Source organism: Gobius niger, assembly GCF_951799975.1.
Source record: "Gobius niger genome assembly, chromosome: 1".
Lineage (NCBI taxonomy): Eukaryota > Metazoa > Chordata > Actinopteri > Gobiiformes > Gobiidae > Gobius > Gobius niger.
In genome coordinates, this window is record NC_136852.1 from 35,003,491 (window position 1) to 35,026,174 (window position 22,684).

Sequence of the window (22,684 nt, forward strand, 5' to 3'; positions counted from 1 at the left end):
TGTAGATACGACTTATAGTTGTCCCCCAGCTCAGCGGCAGGACTTCACAGTTCCTCCAGAGTTATCATGGGGCACTTGGTTACATTTCTGACCAGTGTTCTCCTTGTTCGCTCTGATATTTTCGGTGAACGACCACGCCTTGGTAAGTTGGCAGTGGTGCTTTACTCTTTCCATTTCCGAACAATGGATTGAACAGTTGCTCCGGGAGATGTTCAAATCTTGGGAAATCTTTGTATAACTTAAGGCTGCTTTAAACTTCTCCACAGCTTTATCCCTGACCTCTCTGGTGCTCCTTGACCTTCATTATGCTGTTCAGTGACCAATACACTCCAACCACAGCTCTGAGGGCCTAAAAGAACAGCTGAAATTATACTGAGAGTAGATTACACACAGGTGCCTCTATTTAACCGTTAGGCCAAGGTGAACATTCTGGAGTCATTAGGAATGTTTTAAAGGCAATTTAATGCACTCAGAAAAATGCTGTATGAATACTTATGCAAGCCCCACTTTTCACTTTTCTATTTTTTGAAAATTAACAGAATCATGTATCATTTTGCTTTCACTTCACAGTTGTCTGTTACTTGTGTGTGAACGTTCAGTAAAAACAATAAAAATAAAATCTTTATGTTTAGGGTTGTAAACATGACAAAATGTGCAAAAGTTCAAGGTGTATGAATACTCACGAGAGGCACTGTATAAACCAAGCCTGTAAGACAGTGTTATTTCACTAAAATAAATTAAGAAACAGCTTACCTAAGAGTGATGCAGAAAAAGTTATTCATGCGTTTGTTTCATCAAGGCTGGACTACTATAACTGCCTGTTAGCAGCATGTCCTAAAAGTTCCCTGAGAAGTTTTCAATTAATTCAAAATGCAGCTGCAAGATTGTTAACACGGACAAAGAGAACACATCCCGCCTGCTCCTTACATATAAAGCCATAAAGGGCATGGCTCCAATCTATCTCCAAGACGCTATCGTTCCATATCGGCTAACCAGAGTTGCCTGGCTAACGCCAGACTGCTGTGTGCGCTCGAATTAGTTCGAACTGCACAGCAGCCTGAGGACCATGGCCGAAATTTTCGCATGGATTTGGGAACCAATCACAGAACGAAGAGGGACGGCAAGACGATGACGAGCTATTCAACATACAGACGCTTGTAGTTTGTTTACAGTTAGAAAGAAAGTTTATTTACAGATCCAACATGACAGCAGCAGACGTGACGCTATTTTTCGATCAAGCTTTAGGCCGTGTTCTGAATAGTTTAGCTCGAAAGTTTACAGCTTGTACGTCGTACGTCATCGGATACGATGATAAGATGATTGGCTGTGGCTACGTGCAGACGCATGATAGACGTTCGTATCGCCCAATAAACGGCTATGGACGATCGTAAACCACACCTCTCCTACGAGAAAATGAATTGGTGGTCCCCAGACTAAATATTACTTGTGATATTAGTCTGGTGTTAGCCAGGCTACAACCAGAGCACTCCACTCTCAAAAGTCAGGGCTACTGGTGATTCATGGAGTCTCCAAAATCACTGTAGGAGGCAGAGCCTTTAGCTCCAAGCTCCGGTTTTATGGAATAAACTTCCAGCCCACGTTAAAGAAGCAGACACAGTCTCTACATTTAAGACTAGGCTAAAAACGTACCTCTGAGAATGAGCTTGTGATCAGGTCAGTTAGGTAAAGCTCTGACCCACAGCCTGAAGTAAAGCTGCCGTTGGAGAAACACTGCTGTGGGAAGCACGGCACACTGAGCACTATCCTCTAGTTCTTCTTACCGCAGACTTTGTCTTATTATGATACAATATATCTTTTTATCTGAAGTCTGTTCATTACTAGCAAAAGAGAAACACAAGAGGGAGATCATGACCACTTAACACATTGAGTGCCATACTGTTTTGGGGATTTAGCTGTAGAGTGCCAACAATCCAGACCATTTTTCATGATACCACAGCCGCGTATTCCATGTTATAGCTATGGACACATGCTATGGGTCGTTTGAAAAGTCAGACTCTAAACTCTACGTGAAAACAGTTGAATTCTACGTGCCTCGGTTCTATGAAACACTCTCCTTTCTGATTAACTTCTCTGTCCTCTCTGGACCGGCACTAACGTTATGGGAAGAGGCAAATGCCTAAATATTTCCGTTTCAAGTCCATTTTCAACAACAACATTGTTGACACGTTTTCAAACGTGTTCTCGGTCGCTTTTTATCACATGTGCATTTAAACACAAGCCGTCCTTGGACCGATTGTAACCATTTAAAAACTTGGACAAACATTAAAATCTCAACTGTTTCGATCTTTTCATGGGAAGCCGCTCTGCTTTGTCAAACGCGCTCCAGAGAGTGAGAGAGAAATGTCGGCTCTACAGCTTCACTGCGTAACACCACGCCCACTCAGACAAAAAAAATAGAAAAGAAACGCAATAATATAGATGAAATGTCCAGATCGTGACTGTCTAGTTTCGTAGTTTAAACACACTCAACATATGGGAGCAAAAAACTATTTTTTTTAAACGTTTTTGGCACTTTTTGGCCAAGCGCAAGAGCTCCACCGCCGTGGTCATCGTCTACGGATTTCCCATCAACCAGTGCTCCTCCTGTGACCAAAACAGTGAAGATGGCGGCCGCGACACAACCATCTTTCACCAAAGAAAAAAAAGAGTGGAAAAAGAGTGGTGCGCACTGAATGCTGCCGGATGCTCTCTCATCGAATGCAATTTCTCCATCTGTGAGATCAATAAAGTATCATCTTATCTTATCTTATTGTGTTAACATAGCCTATATTGTATTCATGCATTATTCATGCGGCTAATGAGGTGAGAGAAGATTGAAGTAGGAACTGCTAAACTACAGGAATCCCTCGCATTTCTGAACATGTTTGTAGAGCTCTAAACTACATGGTTGGACAGAATTAGACCTCATGGAGACACACTGCTGTTTGGTTAAAACTCTCTGATAGACGAAAAAACTAAATATTTGTTTTCACCGCCTGGCACAGTGATAGATTTGCACTTTTTGAGCCCAATGAGCCATTCCATGTGTGTAACATATAAAATGTGAAATCATAAATACCTGAGAAAAACTCCAGGGGAGCAGAGGAGATGAAGAAGAAGAGGAAGAAGACGAGAAATGAGAAACACATGAGGAGCAGAGGAGAAACACAGGAGGTGAAGAGGAGGAGAGAGGAAGGTAGAGAAAAAGGTGTGGTTTACCAGGCTAGGAAATGCTTGTAGTTGATTCTATTTATTGGGTGAAATGTTACACAGTGTGGATTTAACTGCTCACAACTTAAATAGCACAAAAGAGAAAGCAATCAGATTAGAAGTTTGATTCAAATGGATTTGAATTTTCAAATGAAAAAATAGCTTTTTGTGTCTCACAAAGTTGCTGTCACCGTCTAAAAATAAAAATCCAGTTTAGTATCCAAGCTGTCCTTTAGGAATTGCTAGAATACTGCAAACCTACTAAGATCCGGCAGTCCTAAACTTACTGCCTATGATGACCCTGGATGAACTGCAGAGAGCTACAGCTCAGGTGGGGGAAACTGTCCACAAAACAACTATTAGTCGTACACTGCACAAATCTGGCCTTTATGGAAGAGTGGCAAGAAGAAGCCATTTTCAAAAGAAAACCATAAGAAGTTGTGCTTCCCCCACATGGGGGCACAGCAAACATGTGCAAGAATGTGCTTTGGTCAGATGCGAAAAGTGACACTGCACATCACCCTGAAAACAGCATTCCCACTGTCAAACACGGTGGTAGTAGCATCAGGCTCTTTTTTTATATTTATATTTTTTTTTTTTCAAAAAAACAAAACTAAATCCATGTGTCTTATCATGTCAGTTTATATGTGCTCAAATGAAATCGCGAAACGGGACAAAGGCCGTGGAATTGCTCTCTCTCCGATAAGTGTCTATCAATAAGGATTGCCCTGCACTTTCGGCAGGACAGAGAGTGCATTTATTGTCCAGAGGTGGCGGGCGGGGCGGAAGCGTGACTGAGTGCGTGGCGCTTGACAGCGGCTGCACTGTAGGAGCGGCGGTCCTCCCACAGCCACACCGTTCACAGGAGACGCACGAAGCGAACATTCTTCTGGAGCAGGAGCCCCCGAACTGTCCCTGGCCTGCTGCCCCCACCCCGCGCCGCAGCTTCTGCACGTTTTTTCCTTTCCCTTTCGTCCCATTGTTGCAGATCGTTCCCTGGTGCCGCGCTCTGCTCGGTTGATATGGTCGATTATCACGCCGCTAACAGCCAGTACTCCGCCGGCGGCCCGCAGATCTCCTACATGGAGCAAGAGAACGACTGGGACCGTGACCTGCTCCTGGACCCGGCCTGGGAACGGCAGCAGCGGAAGGTAAGCGGGCCCGTGGAACAGGCCCGGAGCCGAGGTTCGGGTTTCCCTCTTATGTTTCCGCTCACCGCTGGCTCTCCCGTTGTGTCCCGGATTCCAGAGCTAGCCGTGCCTGTGCGCGTAAAGGGCGGGCGCTGCTTTCACTTCTTTAAGGTTTGGAGTGGTCTCTCTCCCCCTCTTTTTCATTTGACCACAGCGGAAACGGGGCGCCACAATGCAGCGATACCGTCCGTGGCCTTTGAAAACCGAGGAGCCGAGTGTGCTCTGGGCGTTATCAGCTAGCCACTGCTCCAGGCCCACGGCCACCGCTCCTGTGTCCCACTGTTCCAAAGCCTTGTTCAGTGCTGGAGTTGGGGCTTATGGGCAGCTTCCTATTTTGTGGGCAAAGCAAAGCTTGTTCCTCTTTTCTGTGCACCTGCACAGGAGCTGGACAGTAGCTGCACAGGAGCTGGACAGGAGCTGGACAGTAGCAGGCTTCTGTGATTGTCACAGACTGAGGTGACCCATAGTTTGTGCTCTGTACATCCTAGCGATAACATGTGTCTGCATTAGTGTAGTGGCCCGTAATGCAGTGTGTCAGTGATAAGAGGGACCGATTTGCAGCGCTGCGTCTGTCAGTCTGCCCCAGGGCAGCTGTGGCTACAATAGCAGCTTACCACTACAGAGTGTGAAGTGAAAGAATAATGAACAGCTTTATTCTCAGTGATTATTGTTATGACTACTACTGTGTAGCAGCAATCATACTGTGCAGTAACAAGAGAGTAGCTCTGTGAGATGTAGTAATTCGTGAAGTAGTTGTTGTAGTTGTCATAGTAATCCAGGAACAGTAGTTGTACTACCAGACTGTCCACATGTTGTGCAGTAGCAGTAGTAGTTGTAGACAATACTAGACTAGTTCTCTGTGGAAGTAGAAGTGTGCAGTAGCAGTAGTAGTGGTAGATAATACTAGACTAGTCCTCTGTGGTAGTAGAAGTGTGCAGTAGCAGTAGTAGTGGTAGATAATACTAGACTAGTCCTCTGTGGTAGTAGAAGTGTGCAGTAGTGGTGGTAGATAATACTAGACTAGTTCTCTGTGGTAGTAGAAGTGTGCAGTAGCAGTAGTAGTGGTAGATAATACTAGACTAGTCCTCTGTGGTAGTAGAAGTGTGCAGTAGCAGTAGTAGTGGTAGATAATACTAGACTAGTTCTCTGTGGTAGTAGAAGTGTGCAGTAGCAGTAGTAGTGGTAGATAATACTAGACTAGTCCTCTGCGGTAGTAGAAGTGTGCAGTAGTAGTGGTAGATAATACTAGACTAGTCCTCTGCGGTAGTAGAAGTGTGCAGTAGTAGTTGTAGATAATACTAGACTAGTCCTCTGCGGTAGTAGAAGTGTGCAGTAGCAGTAATAGTGGTAGATAATACTAGACTAGTCCTCTGCGGTAGTAGAAGTGTGCAGTAGCAGTAGTAGTGGTAGATAATACTAGACTAGTCCTCTGTGGTAGTAGAAGTGTGCAGTAGCAGTAGTAGTGGTAGATAATACTAGACTAGTTCTCTGTGGTAGTAGAAGTGTGCAGTAGTTGTAGTAAAGGTAGATAATACTAGACTAGTCCTCTGTGGTAGTAGAAGTGCACAGTAGCAGTAGTAGTTGTAGATAATACTAGACTAGTCCTCTGTGGTAGTAGAAGTGTGCAGTAGCAGGACTGGCCCAGGAGCAGGGGTGTGTAGAGGATCGTGTAGCAGGTTTCAGTGACACAGCCTCACATTGCTCACATTCCTACCGTTGGTGCGACAGCATGCTGGACATTTTTCACATGCTCCCTCTCATATACTCCTCTACTGCGAGTATTGGACAGGGAGTACCTCAGTGAGACTGGTGTCGTGTGAGTTGGACTTCTTGATGCCTGAATCAGGGCGTGAACACGTGTGCATTTTTTACCCAGTGCTCACAGGGCAAAGTTTGTGGAAAAGAAAGTCTTTTTGCCAATCATTAACAGGACTTGTGCAATGAGCTAATGCCGTGTGGTTACTGGACCATGTGAAGCACTGGCGAGTCAGGGACAGTGTGGGGCGGAGTGAGGGGGCGGCGAGTGTGGTCAGTGGACCGGAGCGGGCGGGAGCAGAGGGGGGTAGAGTAGTCCAAAGGTTTACTCAAGACATTACTTTGTATTCAAGGAGAAGTAAAAAGGTGGGACCTAAATGTGTAATCAAATACTTAAAATACTTCTTGAGTACTGAGTAACTGTTTGAATGACGTTCATGTCGTTGTGACTGAACAAAGCATAAAATACTATGATTGTTATTGTTTTTCAGTTCCAATGAATAGATGAGATGCAAGGAAGTCAAATTTTAAGATTAATTCCTGAAAGAATCGCCACATATTTCACTCAAGAGTTCTGATAGATATCCCTGACCACTCACCAAAGGCTGTTCCCATGTCTGCGTAGGCTTCCTCCGGTTTCTCCTGTCACTAAAACATGTACAATAGGTGGAGAGGATCAATAAAGTGCACCAGAGTGAAGGAGCAGGAGCAGGAGAAGGGCATGTCTTGGTGGTGTTCCTCTGCGGGTCTGAACTTGTCCTCGTGTTGTAGCTGTGAGCGTGTGGCATGTTCCCAATCGTTCGACTCAGTGTTTTCCCATGAACCCGAGGAGGAGAGGGCAGTCACAGCAGGTGGTCCTGATCAGGAACCTTTAGCTGTCCTTGGTGCAGTTTCATTCCAGCTCCCTTTCGGGTCTTTCAGGGAAGCAGGGACTGTCCCCATTAACCTTTTATGTAATCTGTCCTCTCATGGCCTTCTTTTGCTCTGTCACTTTCATTTGTCCTCTGTCCTGTCCTCTTCTCCTCCTGACGTGTCTGCTGGTTGTGTTCTCCTGTTGTCTCCTCCTGAGCAGCAGGTCACTCACTCTTCGTCATGAGTACAACTCTCTCAGGCTGGTTAAGTCTAAATCCTGTTATCTGCGACTTCTGAGCTGGGAGGCTAACTACCGCCCTAATGTTTATGACCGCCTTTAACATACCTTTGGCGGTGTCACTTGTGAGGGTCAGGGCTGCTCCAGGACGAGCTGTGGGGGCATTTCCTGAACAAACGCCTCAGACAATGGACTGTGGTCTTCTCTGTGTCCTGACACATTCAGCCATTCACTCCCTGTCAGTGGACTCTACCTGCTGAGCCACACAGGATCGCTGTGGTCAAGTCACACAACAGTAAACCCCACTTCAGTGAAAAGCTGTTCCTGTGAGTTGTGCAGTTCATGTTGCACATGTATTGCACATATAAAGTATTCTTCTAAACACTTCCAGGAGCATTAACGTTTGAGAGACGACTAAACTAATGCAACAATCAAATGCATTTCAGTAGAGTTTTAAACTACTGGTTTAGAACATTTTCTCCCATGATGAGTAGGGCTGGGTATTGTTTTTTTTTTTTTCTTTTTCAAATGACAGTTGTTTACGATATCAACATTTGAACAAAGCTATGCTTACACATGATCTAAAATCATAAAACACATGCAATACAACAATAATGTTCATTTATTCCATAAAGACTATATTTGTTTAAAATGTGTATTGTTTATTTGAGCTGAAACAACCTACTGTCCCTGGTCCAAACAGGCAACAATAGCTGATATCTGTTTTTTTGTTTTATACCTTTTTTCCCCCGATACTAGTAGAATCGAAACTTTTTTTTTGGTTAGAATATTAGTTGTGGTCCAAACGCTTTCCTAATTTTTATAACATAATTGCAGCAGTGTTAATTTCGTAGACTAAAATATTTAGTCTTAATTTTAGTCAAAGTGATGTTTCTGCTGACTAAAATTGGACTAAACTAAATTTAAATATTTTCATGAGACTAAAACTATGACTAAAATGCCCAGATATTTTTGTTGACTAAAATAGGACTAATTAAAAATGAAAAGGAGAGACTAAAATCATCCAAACTTCTATTGACAGTCTGAAAGAGCCTCAGATCTTGTAAATTCTCTTCCAAAGGAGCAGCTCTATGAAGCAGAGGACCTTGATTAAAAATGATTCTAATGATATTATAAATGCAGTCGACTAAATTTGTCTTAAATTTAGTCGACTAAATTGACATGCAATTTTAGTTGACTAAAACTAGACTAAAATTGAAAAGATTTTTTTGACTAAATCTAGACTAAAATTAAATTACATTTTAGTCAAAAGACTAAGACTAAAACTAAATTAAAGTATCTTGTCAAAAATAACACTGATTTGCAGCATCCAAATTGGTTTATTGGCATATTTCACAGCATTTTGCAGAAGTACCAGCAAACCAGCCTGCAAGTTCATAATATAGATACAAATGTTTTTTAATTAGATGCATTTGATTTCCCCACAGACCTTCCCAGTTTAAATATACTAAAGGAGGACAAAACAAATTTCGTTCCACGACGAGAAAAGGAACAAATTCCAATATAGTGCCTTTAATTGCAACCATTTCAATTAAATACCTAATTTCCTCTTCACTGTCGTGAATAATGGAATCCATGCTATGGCACATTCATTTTTATGCAGGTGTTCTTAGTGTAATGTCGTTATTTTAATCGTCACAGTGTGCATCTATAGAAATGTTTAAAACCTGCAAATTTTGTGGTAAGAGCTAGCTAAAAACTATATAAAAATAATGTTGGCAAAGATGCACGTTCCAGTTTTTTTGCTTGCGATACCGATACTGGGGGTTGGGTATCTTCCGATATCCGATATTAACCGATGCCAAGAGACTTAACAGTATCCGTGAGTGAAAAGAGTGAATGTTCCTCTTCTATCCAAAGTGAGATCAATAAAGTCTTATCTTTTCTTCAATTCTATCAATTCTATCTATTAATAAACAAATGGAAAACTATGACATGGATCAATGGACTTTTCTACACTAAATATCCTTGGGTACATAATTAGGTATAAAACTGCGTACAGACCAACCACTTTTCGGGCATCAAAAACACGCCCAAAGCCCGTAGTTTGTGCTTACCTGAAGTCAGACGCTTGTCACAAATGTCAGCGAGTGTCAAGGCGCTCTGGCCGCACGTCAGCGTGTGTTCGTAGCTACAACAGGCATCCTCGAGGCCCAAACACATTCCCAGCGCAGATTCAGCCTCTGAAATAAGTTTTCTTGTCGCCGCCTTTAATCCTGGTGTTTAGATAAAGAAACACTGAAGCTAAACCTCCGTGACTTGTTTACATCTGCGCCTGACTCGCTGCGGGATATTTTGACGCTCCCCGAGGCGCGTCGTCCATGTATTTTCAATGTAAACCTGACGCTTGGTCGCGTTTGGTGTGAACGCACCTTAAAGTTAAGTCTGATCATTACAACTTGGATCAGAATTTCATAAACTAAAATACAACACTTGGCCACTCATGTAGTGGCTATTTTATTTTATTAGCTGATCTAATCATGGGTTCTGTCGTTTGTGGCGGTTAAAACTAACTCAGCGATTGAATTCTCCAGGTCAAAGCTTCAATATTCGCTAAGCTCCATATTTGTAGCCAATACTCAATATCGTATTTTTCCATTATCGGTGCAGCCCAAAATATCCATGGACAATGTCTGCTACTCCCCAATAACATGGATTGCTCACAGTCCTAATGGGGAATAGTTGTCTAATTTGTGCTGACCACTAGTAATGCCTGGAAGAGCAGCTCGCTACTACTGTCCCCAATATCTGAGCGGGATGGCAGAAGTGTGATGCTGGTGACTGAGTGTGACCGAGCCAGCTGATCCCAGGTCAGCTGTGGGCACTCTCAGCTGAGATCCAGGAAAAGCACTCAACAATAGAGAAGTGAGCAGACCCAGGAATGCAGCCCCGTCCTCTCTCCGCTCTGTGCTGCCATTGGCCACCCACAGAAGCTCTGCATTCCTTTGGTGGCCCATTATAGTCTGTCGGGTCAGAGGGAGGGGGCACTGCTGCGAGGGGGTGGGGTGTCCTGTTTCTGCTGGCCAAAACACAGTGGAAGGACAAAAGCTTGTTAAGGCAGCACAGGATTTTGGATTATAATATTTGCGGTCATTGTCTTTTTCCTGACTAGTATAGTGATTTTGAATGTCTTAGCATTCATGCATGTTTAATGAATACAAAAATCACATATATTTCAGAACATGATTACTGAGGTGGTTTTCAAATAAATAGATTGTAGTATTTGCTATGGCTGTCCATTTCAATTGGATCCATGATTTGATTACAGTATTTATTGGGGAAACTGTACCTCCCAGAGACGACCACAGACAGAGGGAGAACATGAAATCTTCAGAGAGCTTCACCGGGCAGGACAGGACTTTTATGCAGTAAGGCCAAGAGGGCTAACCACTGTTCCACCCAAACATGCAGTATGTGACTATGTATTGTCAAAGGAGGAACAAGGCAGAGTCCCAGCAGGCCACATTCTCTCAAAGAGATGTCTTTACGCTCTGTTTGTCCCTGTATGGGTGGGACCTGTCCGGAGGGAGGGACCCGGGTACTGCCCACTGTCCTGAGGGCAGAAACATGTCCAAAATATTTGCACCGGGTGGTGCTGTGTGCCTTGATGCAGACGGGTGGTGCTGTGCGCCCTGATGCAGACGGGTGGTGCTGTGTGCCCTGATGCAGACGGGTGGAGCTGTGTGCCCTGATGCAGACGGGTGGTGCTGTGTGCCCTGATGCAGACGGGTGGTGCTGTGTGCCCTGATGCAGACGGGTGGTGCTGTGTGCCCTGATGCAGACGGGTGGTGCTGTGTGCCCTGATGCAGACGGGTGGTGCTGTGTGCCCTGATGCAGACGGGTGGTGCTGTGTGCCCTGATGCAGACGGGTGGTGCTGTGTGCCCTGATGCAGACGGGTGGTGCTGTGCGCCCTGATGCAGACGGGTGGTGCTGTGTGCCTTGATGCAGACGGGTGGTGCTGTGCGCCTTGATGCAGACGGGTGGTGCTGTGCGCCTTGATGCAGACGGGTGGTGCTGTGTGCCTTGATGCAGACGGGTGGTGCTGCTAGTCCCCCACAGCGTATCCCACCCAGCATGGTGTCCAAGGTCCTCGATGGGGGCAGATCGGAGAGGCAGGGCAGTGGTGTTGAAGATCAGGGGCATGAGCATTTTGGAAACTTATCCAAACAATATATTCTGTCGATAGGGTAGCACAGTGGTTAGAGCTCGTGCTTCACAGCTAGAAGGTCCCGGGTTCGATTCCCACCTGGCTGGGGCCTTTCTGTGTGGAGTTTGCATGTCCTCCCTGTGTCTGTGTAGGTTTCCTCCGGGTACTCCGGTTCCCCTACCACTATAAACATGTACAATAGGCCAGGATGAATGAGAGTGTGTTTGAGAGTGCGCATGGGGAACGGCGGATGGAAATTAGCTCAAGGCTAAAATCCGGTGTGGCGTGTTTACATGCATGAGACCCATGTATGTTCATAAACGTGCACTGTCCCGACCAAATAAACCCAAAAAAAGTGTTGCTAAAAGAGTTCTCATAGCAGTGTGTGGCCTCAAGGGAAACCCACGCAGTCTTTCAGACCCATCTGACTCTGCACATACTACTACTACCACTGTTGCCACAGAAACATCTTTTTTAGAAGTATATTTTAATCTTTGTATTTCGAAGGCTCTTTGTTTAAGTTATAGTAGGTAATGAATGTATGCACACATATCAGAGCAGGTCTGAAGTAATTCAATGTCTTTGTTTCATCAGTCGGGGGCGGTGCCCCATGCCTCAACCACAGGCCCCACTCTCCCATAGCCATGGTGCTTTCAAAGGAAAGGGATAAAGTAGTTTTTGTTTTCTTGTGTACAACACATTTCCCAATAGATTTTAACCTATTTTGCCATGCGAGAATGTGTGTTTGTTTGCATTTAGGACCTACTACACCGTGTTCCAAATTATTATGCAAATGACATTTTTCTAAGATTTTCTAAATTGTCAACTCAAATGAGAGTCAGCATAATTTTCAAGTCTTTAACTGGTAGAGGATCATTTAAATGTGGTGGAAAAAAAATCTTAGTGATAACAGTATTTTTTTCAAAAATAAATATAGTAAAGAACTCAAAATCTGCTGTTCCAAATTATTATGCAACTCATCGTTTCAATACATTTTAAAGCTTGTAATTAACTTTATTTATTTTATTTATTTATTTATAAATTATTTGTTGAATTTGCAGCATTAGGAGGTCATATATGCTGAAATCAAAAGCAATTTCAATCAAAAAAATCGTAACAGATCAAGTTATATTTCACCATAGGAGCCCTTGTGTGATAGCAGCTTCAAAATACTTAAATCCAGTTTTTGGAGAGTTTCTGCTTGGATTTCTTTGCAGGATGTCAGAATAGCCTCCGAGAGCTGGCATTTGGATGAAAACTTCCTCCCACCCTCATAGAAGTTTTTCCTGTTGAGGCTCCAAAGGTTGTCAATAGGGCTGAGGTCAGGGGAAGAGGGGGTCCACATCATGAGTTTCTCTCCTTTTATGCCCATAGCAGCCAGTGATGCAGAGGTTTTCTTTACAGCAGGACATGGTGCGTTGTCATGATGAAGATGATTTTGTTCGGGAAAACACAGTTCTTTTTGTAGCATAGAAGACAGTGGTCAGTCAGAAACTCCACATAGGTCGACTCCAGAGACACCAGCAGCTTCAAATACCTGTCTGCTGCTTTGTAGCAGCTGTTTTATTCATCTGATGTGTTTGTCTGGCAGAAACTGTCCTTATTGTGCCTTTATCTGCACAAACCCGAGTGTGCTCTGAATCAGCCACGAATCTCTTATCAGTATGATGATTACACTTAATCTTTCATGAAATATCAAAGGTTTTCATACCTAGACCAAGGCATTCAACTATTTCACGCTTTTCATCAGCAGAAAGTCCCTTTTTCTTTCCCATATTGCTTGAAAGTGATGGTCTGCATAATAAAGTGGAACATCAGTTTTCAGCAGATTTATTGAGCTTGAACCCAAAGATCAAGGACAAATTTGTATTTTTCCAGATTTTTTTTCCAGTTATACATAGCTTATTACAAACACTAAAAAATATCCCAATCCAAAATTCATCATTATTCATTATTAAGATTTTCTTGCTGAAAATATTGGCCATATTTACCATTTTTATAGATAAAATGCCTTTAATTTTTAATGAAAACAACAAACTTGCCATACATTTTTCTCACTGAAATCCATAATCTACAGCAAAAGTTTCAAATTGATATTTAATGTTATACATTTTACTGTATTTTTTCCCTATTCACCTGCAGTGTCTCGCCTTAAGCCTGTCCTGGCTGTATTATGTGCAGGACTGTAGTGGTGCGGTCACTCAGCCCAGGGTCTGACCCCTCCCCTGCGGCCGGGCCCCTCCCCCGCGGGCTCCTCTGAATGTGGGTCAGGGAAGCCCAGCGCAGCCGCCTATACGCAGCCATCTACTCTGACTGATCCAATCAAAGGCAGCCTCAGCCGATTACTGCACTGCATTAACCACACTTTCACTACGCTCCGCCTCCACACGTCAAGTGCAACGATGGGCTGTCTCACACAGACCTGCCCCCCCCCCCCCCCCCCCCCCCCCCCCGCTAGTGCTGAGCAATCGATCGAACTTTTTATCGAAATCGCAGTTCTGCTTTGGTCAATCTCAATAATGGGATTTTATAATCGACAGGTTTACAGCCATTTCTTTGGCAGTAACAGAACCTAGTTTTGGAGTTTAGAGACAGTGGAGGATTTTTTTGTGAAACTGAAGGAAATGCATGTTTTCAGTTGTGACATAAATTCTGAGAAACTAAATTTGAGTGGATGAATGTTTTATTTTGATTACTCATAAAATAGCACTTCCCAGATAAGATCGAAATTATTATAACCAATAAAGGTTTGGGCAGAAGCAAAGCACCACCCAAATTATAATATTTCCAAAGAAAAGCATTTCTCAAGACATAAAAATGTCTTGAGAAAAATCTGAACAAGGCTGAATAAAAGCACCATCTGCTGTAGCTTCAGTGTATCTCAGCTGTTGCTAGGGTGTTGCTAAGGACAAATGCCTGTTCGGTAGATTTGATTCCACTTTTAACAATTGATTATACCATGGTTATTTCTGGTATGATCCAACCAAAAGAACAATAACAATAAAAAGCACAATGTGTGTGCTTTTGCGAGCTGCCTCTTACATCACCATTGTCACCTAGCTAGACTTTGAAGTGTGTTTCCTTATAAGGTAAAGCCAGTTAGAAGGGGGCGTGGTTTTGAACCGGGACACGACTGGGGTCTGGACGGACCTGAATCTCCGGTTGAGCAGCGTTGTGCAGTGAGCACACATGCAGATGGAAAAGCTCTGGAAATCAAAGTTTAAATCTCTGCTGCAGTCTTCTCTGGTCTTCTCTGGTCTTCTCTGGTCTTCTCTGGTCTTCTCTGGTCTTCTCTGGTCTTCTCTGGTCTCAGCCCAGTGTCCAACAGTGTTTGTTTTCTGCTGAATGTCATGGAAGGTTGGTGGCCATGCGCTCAAACAAAAGCCTAAAAGTCTAATACGCCAAACAAATCAAAAACCTCAGTGAGTTCTGCTTTTGACTTCCACTCACTTTATCAAAGTGCAGAAGAGCAGAAATGGGCCTTGATTTGAGGCGTTCTCAACAGTTAGAAGTCACTTTGTGGACTGACTGTACGGAGAACGAAATGTCTCTTTCTCCGCGAGGCCTTATACAACTAACTCTCTAAACAATTCACTCCATATTCCAGAGTATTACATTCAGTCCTAAGTGCTACATTTGACATATTCTGCATTTCAAATCGATTTTTATAACTTTATGCATATTTATCTGGTGTGTGATCTGCTATTTAAAGCCACACCATTTCACCAAATATATAGAATGAAATACTAGCATTTATTTTATATGTATCATCTTTTAAATTCTTACATTTTGATTGTTGAAAAATACCTTTACAATGACTTGACAAACATGTGTGTGCTGTAAGCCGCTCACCTCTCTGAAGACCTGCTTTAACTTTACTGGGAGTGGGGATGTCTCCAGCTCGTCTCCATGGAGACGCTGACTAAAGGCAGCCAAATGTGTGATTTTAAATTATTTAGGTCTTCATCCAAAGCCATTCTTTGATTACCCACCGCAATAACAGCATGTTCTGTGTCACACTGTGTTATGTAATAATCCAAAATGTTACGCAGTGCACCTTTAAATACTTCTTTGTCTCGTTGCCATTGGAGTCTTACAAAAACACATTTCACTGTAGATTGTAGTGTGTACGAGACAATTAAAGCTGATCTTAAATCTATTGGCTCTTTTCTAATAGTTGTAATGTGAAAAAACCTTTGTTGAGCACTATGGCCTAAAATCTACATCATGATATAAAGCAATACATTTTCTGATAATGATATATTTGATCATATAAAATTATTTAAAATCCCAGCCTTACGCCTATTGGGAAGGTTAATTCAGTGATATTTTATTTTATTTTTGCGCCATACTAATTTCCTTGCAAATATGATCTACTCAAGCAATTTCCATCATTTGATTTGACTTTTTAAGCACCTGTCCCCGTGTTTCAGTCAGTGTTTATGCTGCTCTGATGGAGCGTAAGATCTCGTGTCCCCAGCAATATAAAATATAACAATGTCCAAAAATGATTTTGCGATGTGATATGGCCCACCCCTGTTGAGCACTTAGTCCAGTGCAGTGTGGCCCTTGGTGCGGCGGGCCCTGTGCTACAGGAGAGGGGGCAAACTAAGGCCCGTTTATCTTGTTCCCATAGGGGGTTAATCTTTGACGTCCTGGACTCTTGGACTGCTTCAGTGCATTCCAGAATAATGAACTTGCACATCCTCCACCCCCGCGGCTTCCTGTGCGCCGCTGCTTAGGACAGGAAGTGGCCAGATATTCTGAGACTGGGGGTCTGACATAAGACGTGTCATAGCACACATTTTTTAGACCTCTGCAGCCTCAAATGGCCTATACGGAGTTTAAACATGTTAAAATGATGTATTTTCATCCCCCTACATGTTCCAGCCATGTCCTAATGTGTAGAATGAGCTCAGACCTGTTCACCACAACTGCCTCTAAAATCCTGCACTGTCACTCAGAAAGATGTTCATTCAGGTCCAAAGTGCCGTCATGCACAAGCTTAATATAGAAACTGCAGTTACGCGTAAGACCTGAGGTGGCAGTAGTGAGTATAAAATGACCAACTTGGATCTAGTCCCTTTAATGTTTCTTATGTGTTGCTGATTTGACTGTGATGGCTGAAACATGCCGACAGGGCGGGGTTTATGGCCGTCCTGGAAATGCCAAGTGATCATGATCATTATCGTAATATGCATTTTCCATTCAGGAAGAAAGCCTGTATTGCAATGTCAGTCTTCAAACTGACTCCGGTTTCCACATTTTTTCATCGTGGTCTTTATCCTGGTTTTTGTGTTGGGTTTTTGTTTGATTTTCACACAGTTTTATGTAAATGAGGATGGTGATGTTGTTGTTATTACAGTATTCAAGATACTGATTGAATGTAGTCATTTTGTCCCAGTGTTGTGGTCGTCTGGAGTGGGTTTGAAACTCCAGTGTTGGTGACATGTGGAGAGAAGGGGCTCTGGTGGCAGTGCAATCCGACCTGCAGTCAACTCCCACGGAACAAAGACAGGAAAAGCATAAATAAATGAATGCACCCCGCACTGGCCGACTTCCTCTGCCGTCAGCTGTGCACCATCCGCTGGGCCAGCCCGACGCTCCGCATGATGAACGTTTCTTTGCTCAGATAATGGCGCTGTCGCCGTGGAGGTTAAAACTAAAGTGAAATCGGCACCGTATTGAAACGATCACTCTCTCTGTATCACAGATATCTCATTCTGAGTATTTTGTATATTTTTTGCAACTGCTACTTGAATGAAGCTTTATCTAGGGACCATAGGGAGCATCCCGACCAGCTGCATCACTGTCTGGTACGGGGCCAGCACTACCTCCTTTATGAATCTTCATACATTCATTTGATGCATGTCTTTGTACCTCTGTAGTGCTTTCACTTATTCTACTTTATACAGTCACTTGGTCTCCTTTTCAAATTCCTTTTCTACATTATATGCGGAGCAGAGTTCACTACTCCACCCACTGTTGAAAAAAAATCAAAAAGACATCACTTAAGGCAGCTTTAAGCTTTTCAACAATGTCTGGGAGCTTATGTTCTTCTTACTAGGGGAGTTGAAGTTACGGTGGGAGCGCCGCCATGACACAGCTATAACAACCACAGTGGTATACAGTGTTGTTGAATGTGCCTTACACATTACAATAATCGATGCAGCTTCGCTTCATGTATGAGGGAAGGTCTCAAACGTGTTGACAAGAATGACCCTGCCTGGCGAATCTGCTACTTTCTGCTACATTGCCCCCTTGTGGCGCACTCCAATATTGACATTACACATAAGACGTTAAGACATTGAATTACCAAGACTCTTTTTAACTGAAGTGCTACTAAATAAAATACTGTAATATTAAAATAACATTAAGATGTGACTGCGCAGTTTGTGTGTGTCACATGAGCAGCGACCACAATGCACTGCAGTAGTCAGAACAGCTGACTGCCTGAACTAAACTAAACACTAATGAGTGAAAAGAGTTGCTTAAATCACATGCTGTATGCAGTGTTTTTCATGAATGAAGTTCTTGAACATAAATGGTTAAAGTGAACAGTTTAGCTGCTTACCTTTACCCTGAGCTGTTAAATGATCGATAGCTTCCTCTGTCAGGCAGAAAGGCAATAATCCAAGCAGTTTTTTTTTTACATTAAGGACAAATCCATGTGAAATCAAACGTATCTAATATTTATCCATAAATAATCCGCCGCCTCTTGAATTTGGTCAGTCCTTATCGCAAAAATACATTGTTCCCAGAGTTTAGCGAACTTCCAGCAGATGTAGCGTTCCGGACACCTGGGTCACTCCTTTCTGCAGCCTGTCCAAAACGGCAACAGAATCTGTCTAATATTTATTTATACAGCACCTAAACAACATCTGTACTTATACTGTATGTCTGTCTGTTGGATTTCTTTCTCTCTACAAAGGATAAATTAGTGTGTTTTTTTAATCAAACATGCAGAAGTAACTTCTTAAAAAAAACGTGAACAGTTTAACATAATGACCCCGATGTGAGCTCTGTGGCCCTCGCGGAAGAACCTTTGCTTGGGTCTGGGGGTCCTCCCTCAGAGATTTATTTTATTTTATTGGTGCATTTTGGTGCATTTTCATGCGTTTTAACAGACCAATAAGTACATGTTTTTCCCAGTGGCTTAGACCTTGTTCAGAACTGGTTTAGACACAGATTAGTCCTGGTTTAGTCTCGGGTAAAAAGTCATCTGAGAAAGCCTCCCATGTGAGGGGGTCTTCAAAGAGAGAGGGAGCTAGTTTACAGGCCGCACTGAGCACGTATTTTTCTCCTTATGCCCAGGGGCCCTTCAACCTGCTGGGCCCCTGGGCTTAGCCCTTGTAAGCCCCTGCATAAATCCGGCCTTGGTGTGGAGCGAATGCAGTGTGTGCGTCGGATATACGGATGGGTGGGTGGGTGTGGGTTTGTAGAGCCAGGGGAGTGTAACGGGGTGCTTCATCTGGGAGGGGGGCACAGGGACTGAACTCAACACAGCTGCTATTGTCACGAGTGAATGGCCGCTTTATGCCACGGTCATGGCAGGGGGAGGGGCCGTCATAATGCTTTACGACTGCAATGTCAACAGTTTTTTGCTAATTGAAAAAAAAAAAGAAAGAATAGTGATTTATTACCATAATTTAATGATGCGGATTCTTAAGCTGTGTGCACACTGCACACCTAATGCGTCCAATCGTATTACTCGCTTCTTTTTGGTCGCTTGAAATGGATGCAATCAGTCAATCAAGTCGCGTGAAGCTTGTGTGGTTTGTGTTCGCTCCTGTCTTTCATTTCACAACTTTGTGCTCATGAGCAAAGTGCGTAAAGGAGTCTTTGCTTGTGCTTTGGTGACAGTGGAATAGTTTTACTACCTTTCTCCAACACTTTACACAAACCTCGCCCAGCTCCAGCTGTCAACCCTCCTGCTTCTCTCGAACACTCTGCTCAGTTACTCAGTACTCACAGTACTCAGCAACATTTTCTCCAATGACTTTTTTTACTCTTGAGTAATTATTTGGGCCACTACTTTTTACTCTTACTTGAGTAAATATTTTGGCTCCTCTACCACCTCTGCTGATGTCCAACCTGACCTTCTCTGATTGGATTGATCATGATTTATGTTTTACTTTTGTAACTTCCCTTCGTTGAAGTGTAGCTCCTACTGGGACGTCCCGTTTCGCTCTGATTTAAATTGCCCTGTCACTCACTCAAACAAAAGTCTTGTTTTCTCAGAGGCCCGTCGCTTTTTTATTTCTGTCACAAAGATGTTTGTACATTTTCCGGCTGATAGAAGAGAAGCTCTTCTTCTAACATCCAGCTGACCAATCAACGACTCCCAGTGCGGCAACAGGGAGACAGTGATTTGGCCAGAACTGGCTTCACCAGCCTCCACAGACCGATGGCTACACAAACCCCCGACGTCAGCCAAAACCGCACCAGGAACTCCTGACTGGAGATTAGTGTTGGTGTGAGAAGGCCTTTGGAAGCCACTCCAGTGACCGTGTCCTCCGGTGTGTTTTGCAGACCTTCACAGCCTGGTGCAACTCCCACCTGCGCAAGACGGGCACTCAGATCGAGAACATCGAGGAGGACTTCAGAGATGGCCTTAAACTCATGCTGCTCCTGGAAGTCATCTCAGGTCAGTGCATTCTAGTTTGTTTTGGGCTCTTCTCATTCCCAGAGCTCTTCAGAACCAACACAGTCAAATAAAGCAAACAATGTTTTCAGCAGCACACAAAAGCCAAACAAGTCATTTAGCACGCAAACATCTGCACATGACAAACACGCTGAAAAAGGGTTTAAGGCAGTGGTTCTCAACTGGTGGGGTGTCAGGGCCTCCCATAGTCCTAAATGAAATAAGATTTGAATTTGTTTATACATAATGTAAAATGTTGTATTTTTCCTACAAATGATTCTATTAACTGAGCCCTTCACTCTGAAATTATATAGTTATATATAGTTATAGTTATAGTTATAGTTATAGTTATAGTTATATAGTTATACAGGTGAAACTCAGAAAATTATAATAACCTTCAAAAGTTCATTTTTCTGTAATTCAACTTAAAATGTGAAACTAATATAATATTAGTTTCACATTTATATATTATGTCATATTATGATATAGACTCATTACATGCAAAGTGACAGATGTCAAGACTTTGTTTTAATTTAGATGCTTATGGCTTACAGTCCAATTTCAAAATGAAATTGAACTTGGGGTTTTTACAAGCTGTGAGCCATAATCAAAATTATACCAAAAAATAAAGGCTATACCTCACTTTGCATGTAATGAGTCTATATCATATATTAGTTCCAGAGTTTGAGCTGAATAACAGGTTTTAATGCAATTTTTTTTTTATTACGATATTCTAATTTTACGAGTTTCACCTGTAATTATTTTGTTTTTCTACTTCTTCAGCGGATAAAAATGGAAATAAATGTTCCCCAGGAAATGGATCCGCGATCCACTTTTGTGTCCCGACCCACCAATTGAGAACCACTGCCCGTAGCAGTGTGTTTTATCCACACACAGCCAGAGACTCTCAAACTTTCAGAAAAATAATCCAGTACTAAATGAATACAACACATGATTAAAGCCACTCACACATTTGCCCTCTCTCCTCCTCTTTTCTCCACAGGGGAGCGATTGCCAAAGCCTGAGCGTGGAAAAATGAGAGTACACAACATTAACAACGTGAACAAAGCCCTGGACTTCATTGCCAGCAAAGGGGTCAAGCTTGTGTCCATAGGCGCTGAGGGTAGGTCTCATTTGGGAAGAAAATTAACAATGAAATGACTTGAACTCCCATACGCACTCCTGTTTTGAGTGTGTTTGTTTGTTCAGTGAGAGTTTTCTCCAAGGCCCGCTGCAGCGGCCGTGAGGCAGTGACCGGTGTGTTGGGATCAGTATTTTACTGCTAAGCGATGAAGACCTCAGCTGATTTAGACAGAACTGACTGAAACAGAAAGCTGGGCGGAGTTGGGGAGAGCAGACCGGGCTTTATTCAATTTGCAGAACTAAGTTTTTATTTTGCCTTCTGTCCCAACATTGTATAGCCTCATTTAGCTGCAGCCTGTGACTTAGATGAAAATGCTAAGGATCATTCCTAACATTTACTACAGTTTTGTCAACATTTTATTTTGTTGTCTGTGATGTCATGTAGTAAATGTACAGCAGTAACATGAGTTATGGCAGGGCTGTCACTAAGAGATGGGCAAACCAGGTAATTGTAGAGGGGCCCCAGAGGATTAGGCTGCCTGTAAACCAAGGAGTTTGTAAATTAACAGTTGTAATGGAATAACTGTATTCTTCAATTGCAGCAAATGAAGTGTACAAAATAAAATGAATGCAATAGATTAACATTTCTCAAATTTCAAATGAATCCTGAATGGTCACATTAATCAAAAGACGGCCCAGTGCTTCATTGGGGCCAAGAATCCTGCAAAAAAAATCTTAGTGGAACTTTCAGGGGGCGACAGTGGCACTGAGAGTAGAGTCTTGTAATCGGAAGGTCAGCTGTCCAAATCCCACAGGTGCACACTGTCGTCGTCCTTGGGCAAGACACTTCACCCACGTGACATCCAGAGTCTTACACTGGTGTATGACTGAAAGTGTGAATGGATGGTTGGTTCCTTTGAGTGCCTAAAGCAGGTAGAAAAGCGCCACTGACTAATTACACTGCGTTCCAAATTATTATGCAAATTGTATTTTTGTGTCAAAAAGGTAAAAAAATAAAATAAAATAATGAAACTCATGGATGACACGAATCTCAGAGTCCTGGGATGATTCATTTTCAGGTTAAGCCCAGTTAAGGGAAAAACTACTGAAAAAGGGGGTTCCACAGATCATCATTTTCAAGCAATATGGGAAAGTAAAAGGGTCTTTCTGCTGATGAAAAGCGTGATATAGTTGAATGCCTTGGTCTAGGTATGAAAACCTTCGATATTTCATGAAAGATTAAGCATAATCATCATACTGATAAGAGATTTGTGGATGATTCAGAGCACACTCCGGTTTGTGCAGATAAAGGAAAAATATCACACATCAGATTAAGAGAACAGCTGCTACAAGGCAGCATACATTTGAAGCTGCTGGTGCCTCTGGAGTCTCCTGAACATCAAGGTGTAGGACCCTCCAGAGGCTGCAGTTGTGCATAAAACTTCTATCCGGGCCTCGCCGAAACTGTTAATTGAAGCTGATGAACAGAAACGGCTGCAGTGGCTCAGAAATACATGAAGACTCATTTTCAAACAGTCTTGTT

The 22,684-nt window shown here is 42.9% G+C and overlaps 1 protein-coding gene across 5 annotated transcripts in view; it reads left to right on the forward strand.

Annotated features, from left to right (window-relative positions):
• The first annotated feature begins 3,981 nt into the window (after positions 1-3,981).
• Positions 3,982-22,684, forward strand: part of actn4 (actinin, alpha 4) — a 47,776-nt gene continuing 29,073 nt past the window's right edge. For 4 of the 5 annotated variants that reach the window (XM_079559398.1, XM_079559397.1, XM_079559399.1 and 1 more), the window contains exons 1-3: positions 3,983-4,361; positions 19,947-20,061; positions 21,062-21,181. In XM_079559398.1, coding sequence (XP_079415524.1) covers positions 4,233-4,361; positions 19,947-20,061; positions 21,062-21,181 — 364 coding nt within the window. In that variant the 5' untranslated portion in view covers positions 3,983-4,232. Of the gene's footprint in view, positions 4,362-19,946; positions 20,062-21,061; positions 21,182-22,684 lie in introns of all 5 variants that reach the window. The other variant, XM_079559401.1, reaches the window with a different exon arrangement.